The sequence below is a fragment of the Apaloderma vittatum genome, unplaced genomic scaffold (assembly GCF_000703405.1).
Source record: "Apaloderma vittatum isolate BGI_N311 unplaced genomic scaffold, ASM70340v1 scaffold42899, whole genome shotgun sequence".
NCBI lineage: Eukaryota > Metazoa > Chordata > Aves > Trogoniformes > Trogonidae > Apaloderma > Apaloderma vittatum.
The window spans coordinates 40,552-46,715 of record NW_009737732.1 but is presented as its reverse complement, the minus strand read 5'-3'; the positions used below and the strand labels follow the sequence as shown (position 1 = coordinate 46,715).

Below are 6,164 nucleotides of genomic sequence, written 5' to 3'. Positions count from 1 at the left end.
CCCTCCGCGGGCATTTTCAGAGCAGGGGCTGGAAAACCCCCGCGCAGCCCGGTCAGGGCCGGGCGAACCCGGCACCCGGTGGCTTTCGGGGATTCTAAATTTCAGATTTTCCTGAGGGTAGTTCGCTGGCGGTTTTTATTTTTTCTTTTTCAGCCGAGTTTCAAGTAGAAATCTGGCTTGGTTCGCTGCAAGATTTTTGCAGCAGGGACTGCTTTGGGCATCTGGGTTTTTACCCTCCTCAGCACCGAGAGGTGGGAGGTCTGGGCAAATATCTTCATCATAATTCTGTTGCGGATCTGAATTTTGTTTCGGCGGTTAGAACCTGGAGTGACGAGTTGAAACATCGAGTGCTTTACAGCATGAACGTTATGCCAAGTACCTTTAACTGTGCCCTTGAGAAGTATGAAACCAGACTTTTTGATTCTGCAAAGATTTAATAGCTGAGAGGCAGAAGCATACAAATTCAGGCCAACAATGAAGCTAAAGTCATTAAAGTACATTAAGTCACAGTAAAATGACATTAAGGAACCATTGGAACAGTGGGTCATGATAGGGGATGCTGTGTGTCAAATGGGAATTAATTCCAGGAAAGTCTTCCTGGAAAAAAAAAAAAGGGAAAAAAAAGTTCTACAATTGTTTAAAAAGTTCTTTTTGTTATCTTTTAGGTTGGTCCAAAAAAGGAGGTAGCAGAATGTAAGGAAAAGTTTGCAAATTCAGTGGATCCAACGGTCAGTCAAACTTTTATGCTAGATCGAGTGTTCAATCCTGAGGGAAAGTCATTGCCGCCGATGCGAGGGTTCAAATATTCCAGCTGGTCACCGCTGGGCTGCGACGCGAACGGAAGGTGCCTGCTGGCGGCTCTAACTATGGACAATCGCTTGACCATCCACGCAAACCTCAACCGGCTGCAGTGGGTGCAGCTGGTGGACCTGACAGAAATCTACGGGGAGCGTTTGTACGAAGCCAGTTACAAACTGTGTAAGGCTGACACTCCCCGGGGAGAACTAGGAGACTTCCCCGAGTTTCAGCGACGGCACAGCATGCAGACCCCGGTGCGCATGGAGTGGTCGGGCATCTGCACCACTCAGCAGGTTAAACACAACAACGAGTGCCGGGATGTCGGGAGCGTGCTCTTAGCGGTACTTTTTGAAAACGGTAACATCGCGGTTTGGCAGTTTCAGCTTCCGTTTCTGGGTAAGGAGTCCATTACTTCTTGCAACACCATCGAGTCCGGAATAAATTCGCCGAGCGTGTTGTCTTGGTGGGAATACGAACATAACAACCGAAAGATGAGCGGACTTATCGTAGGGAGCGCTTTTGGACCGGTTAAGATCCTTCCTGTCAATCTAAAAGCCGTCAAAGGCTACTTTACACTGCGACAACCCATAGTCTTATGGCAAGAAATGGACCAGTTACCAGTGCATAGCATCAAATGCATTCCTCTTTACCACCCCTACCAGAAGTGTAGCTGCAGCTTGGTGGTGGCTGCGAGAGGAGCTTACGTGTTCTGGTGTCTCCTGTTGATATCCAAAGCGGGCCTGAACGTCCACAATTCCCACGTGACGGGGCTCCACTCTTTGCCAATCGTGTCCATGACTGCGGACAAACAGAACGGCACGGTGTACACGTGCTCCAGTGACGGGAAGGTAAGGCAGCTCATCCCCATATTCACAGACGTTGCTCTGAAGTTTGAGCACCAGCTGATTAAGCTCTCGGAAGTGTTTGGCTCCGTCAGGACTCACGGAATAGCCGTCAGCCCGTGCGGTGCCTACTTAGCGGTCATTACGACGGAGGGCATGACTAACGGCCTGCACCCCGTTAACAAAAACTACCAAGTCCAGTTTGTAACCCTTAAGACTTTTGAGGAGGCAGCTGCACAGCTCTTGGAATCTTCCGTTCAGAACCTTTTCCGGCAGGTGGACTTGACAGATCTTGTGCGCTGGAAAATTTTGAAGGATAAGCATATTCCTCAATTCTTACAGGAAGCGCTGGATAAAAAGCTTGAGAGCTGTGGTTCTACCTACTTCTGGCGGTTTAAGCTGTTCCTCCTGAGGATTTTGTACCAGTCAATGCAGAAAGCTCCCTCGGAGGTCATGTGGAAACCTTCACACGAGGATGCAAAAATCTTGATATCGGATTCCCCTGGGATGGGCAGCACTGAAGACGATCAAGAGGAGGGAACTTCTAAACAAGCTGGCAAGCAGAGCCTGGGCGACACGGGCAAAGGTATGGACATAGATGACACCGCAGACGATTCTTTTCCTCAGTCAAGTGACATAGGAGGCCGCGAGCCAATGGAAGAAAAGCTCCTTGAAATACAGGCACAAATCGAGGCAGTAGAAATGCACTTGACACGAGAACACATGAAACGGGTCTTGGGAGAAGTTTATCTACACACATGGATTACAGAAAACACCAGTATTCCCACCAGAGGAGTCTGTGACTTCTTAATGTCCGATGATGGCTATGACGACAGAACAGCACGAGTAAGTGGACCTCTATGCTCTGGGGATTCGGTGTTACAAGTTACTTCTTTCTCCCTCCTCCATATCCTTAAGTGAAAATACAGCTGTGGGGTGGGAAAGAGAACTGTAGTTGTGTCAGTCAGCTTCTATAGAGCACACGGCTTAAGTTGTCTCTCCTTGAAATCATGGAGTAGGAGGGAATACAAATACAGATGTTGAAATCTGGATCAGGCACAATAAAGAATAAGCATGCCTGAGTTTTTGTAGAACAAGAAGGGAGAGGACCACAGTTATTCCGCTGTTGGTGGCGGGTTTGGAGCACGTGCTAAGCTCATTTAATCTATCACTGCTACAAAACTAAACTTATGAGGTATTTCCTCTAGTCAGTTATGCCTGCAGTTCTCATTTTAAGAGCTGCAGTATCACTTCTTTCAGTATTTAAAATTGAAAGTGCTGTGACTGTAGAGGTGATACTTCAGATCCTGTTCCACCAGCCTGCAGTGGAAAGATCAGTTAGAGATTCCGAAAGCGGTTGTGTTTGATGAGGTAAATCCAGTGATTCAGAACTTTATGCAGGACTTTCAGTTAACAAGCTGACTGCATGTCTTTGTTATAAACCTATGTGGCCTGAACCTTCAAGCACACTTGCATTTTATCAAACTGCTGTAAATAAGCGTAACTGAATGCTTGGCTGCGGTAGGAACTCTTCCCAAACTCGCAATACTCCCTACCAAAACAAAACCAAGGACAGCACGCTGACTGCTGCAGTGAAGTTTCCTGAAAATAAATGTCAGACAAAGGAAGCTTCAGAGGGAGCGCTTTGCCATCAGCCTCCCGGCTTTTAAGACTCAATGACGACGTCTCAGACACTTCTGTGCTTCTTCACATGAGCAGAGAACGGTTCTTTTCAGTACCTAAGTCCTTAAATCACTTGAACTCTAAAAATCAACCTTTACATTGCATCCAGAAAGACAGAGGAAGGAAGCGCCCTTCCCTGACTGGTGCAGGGCGGTCTCTCTGCTGGGCTTCGCAGCAGGCAGGCCCCACGGCGTGGCCAGCAGTAATTCACCAGGAAAGCATTCTGGCACAATTACTGTGTTTTTCGAGTGTTCAATTACTATGAATTGGAGGTTTTAGAGGTTGTTTTTCTTGTAAACAAGAGTCTCCTTTTTATAGGGATTAAAAGCTGATTTCCAAATTCTATTTTATGTGCTCAGTTCGCTGTCACATTTTAAAGGTCCTTGGGATGTGGTTTATATCTATTGAAACATTAAAGACAAATCTGATCACATAAACGTTCTACTATAAACATTAAATGTACTCTAAGATGACTGCTGAGGACATGCATCTAGATAATTTCTAAACAGGATTGTTTGGCTTTTTTTTCAAGTACATCCTAGGCATGAGGATGTGAAAGCATTGCTGTAACAGTCAGTGGCATCCTCTGACGTGGTGCGACACCAATTCCTTCAGTACTTTTTAAATTTCCAAGTAGCTTAATGTAGCCCTGTCCCTCTTAAGTTCTGCGTCCCTTTACCGTGGGACAGATCTCTAGGAGATGACAATAAAATGAGAATAAATTAATACTTATCAATGTATTATATTTCTTACGCTTTTCTTTCTTCGAATTCAGTGAAGAGCATAGATCCTTGCAGCCTGTATCATATTCTGAAACCACATTATCCTGAGAGATGTTTCCACCTTTCGGTAGCAGCTGTCTTGCTGTAAAGAATGCCGACTCCTCTATTCCCAGGTGCTGATCGGGCATATCTTAAAGAAAATGAACAAACAGACTTTTCCCGAGCACTGCAGCTTGTGTAAAGAGATCCTGCCATTCACTGATCGCAAACAGGCAGTCTGCTCCAATGGACATATTTGGCTCAGGTAATTGGTTCCTAAAGAGTTTTTGCTGTCCCCTTGATGATTTCGACACACTTAAATAGCTAACCTGACACTTCCTAGGGGTGGAGTAAACGGTCACGAAGCACATCCACGCTGCTGCTAATTGCAATTTTTGCTGGTTCTTATCTGCCCTCTTCCATGAGAGAGAGAGAGAGCATTGGTGATTGCATTTGGTTCTCTTACAAGTACACTGTTTCTACAATAAAATGCTTTTGATCATCTAACTTTTCAAGTAGGGGAAGGATAGGGGCAGGGAGAAAGCAGGCAAGGGAAAAATCAAATGCACGTCATCCTTTGGAGCAGCACATGGGTTTGTTCTAGCTACTCAGTGTTCGAAAACAATGTAATTGAACAAAAAATTATTAGAAACAGCCCCACTGAGATTTAGACAAGTTCTGGAACATATAGAAAAGGAAATCTTCCAGCATCTTCCCCTCTGCAGGAACCTTCAAGCTTTTCAGCTCTTCTATTGTATAATAAAACTTATTGGTCAACAATGAAACTTTTCTCAATGGTATATTGATTTTTGGCCTTTTCGATTTTTGTGGCTCTATGTAATTGGGTACACTTGTGAAGTTTCGTCTACCTCAATTAATAAATTACCACTTTTTGTATTTCACATGGCTCATTGTTGCCCTTCCTCTCAGAAAACAAGGTCTGTTGGGAACAGAACCCAGCCTCCAGTCAGGGCATAGGAGTAGGTCACAAAAACCCCAACAATAAACCCCCCATCCTCTTGATAAAACTACTTGTCCTTTCACAGGTGCTTTCTAACCTACCAGTCCTGTCAGAGCTTGGTGTACAGGAGGTGTTTGCTTCATGACAGCATCGCACGGCATCCCACTCCAGAAGGTAAACTGTTCCCGTGGCCAAAAGGGGTGGGATTAGGAGTTCTTAAGTTTTATCTGCAGAATGACTTGAATTAGTTTCACTGACCTTTTTTATATTTGTAGCATGGCGATCCTTTAAAATTTTTCCTTATATGGTTATTGAGATGAGTATATAATAATATAGCATAGGCTGTTTCACCTTAATTTTGTCCCCTAGTGAAGTGGGGCATTATTCAAGACAGAAGCGGAGTTGGATTCATCTGAACTCCCAGTTGATTCTGCATGTTGAGTATATTTAAGCTGTTTAAGGATTAGTATGTAGTTTGTCTGTCTCGGGCATCATTCCTGTGTTCATCTCTATTTCCAGCTTCAAACAATGTGTTTTCTTATTTGCAGATCCTGAGTGGATCAAGAGGTTATTGCAAGGACCTTGCACATTCTGTGATTCTCCTGTGTTCTAGAGAAAAGCCGTGTAAAGACTGAAACTATTTTCTCTACTGCATACGCTCCCTTCAGTCTGGAAGGACACAGTGCACAGGAATACTGACTTTACTGGAGGGGGAAGACATTGTCCACAGCCCTGTAAATAAAACCTTGAAGGTTCTGGAAGCTCCTTAGGTCCGGAGTCTGATTCATGCTCCAGAAACAGGAGAACATCTGAAAGAGCCGGTTAGAAAGTGGTTTGGAAAGGCACCCCCTCATCGAAGCACCAGCAGCAGGACATGATTCGTTTCACTGGAAAGGAAGTGAAGTCTTAAGCACGTGGTGTGAACTGCTGCCCTTTGTGCCCAGCAGCTATGTGATTTCCCAAAATCTAGGACGGGAACAGCGGAGCTGCCCCTTGAATGGTCTTGGTGGGTAGAGAAGGCTTCAGCTTGTAGTGCTCTCGTCTGCTTTTTAACAAGCACTGGGACTTGCTGCAGAATAGTAAACTATCAAAATAATTTGTGGTTCTAATTTCTTGCAG

At 44.9% G+C, this 6,164-nt stretch overlaps 1 protein-coding gene across 1 annotated transcript; it reads left to right on the top strand.

Annotated features, from left to right (window-relative positions):
• Window positions 1-671: 671 nt before the first annotated feature.
• GTF3C4 (general transcription factor IIIC, polypeptide 4, 90kDa) lies at window positions 672-5,712 on the top strand. The gene is made up of 4 exons (XM_009877418.1): window positions 672-2,486; window positions 4,219-4,349; window positions 5,131-5,219; window positions 5,594-5,712. Exons 1-4 carry the CDS (start codon window positions 744-746, stop codon window positions 5,656-5,658), a joined length of 2,028 nt encoding a protein of 675 aa, XP_009875720.1. The 5' UTR covers window positions 672-743; the 3' UTR covers window positions 5,659-5,712.
• The last annotated feature ends 452 nt before the right edge of the window (window positions 5,713-6,164 follow it).

Coding starts and splice junctions, on each gene's coding strand:
- GTF3C4 (XM_009877418.1), top strand. CDS start 744: ATGCTAGATCGAGTGTTCAATCCTGAGGGAAAGTCATTGCCGCCGATG. Junction 2,487..4,218: donor ATGACGACAGAACAGCACGA/GTAAGTGGACCT, acceptor CTCTATTCCCAG/GTGCTGATCGGGCATATCTT. Junction 5,220..5,593: donor ACGGCATCCCACTCCAGAAG/GTAAACTGTTCC, acceptor TCTTATTTGCAG/ATCCTGAGTGGATCAAGAGG.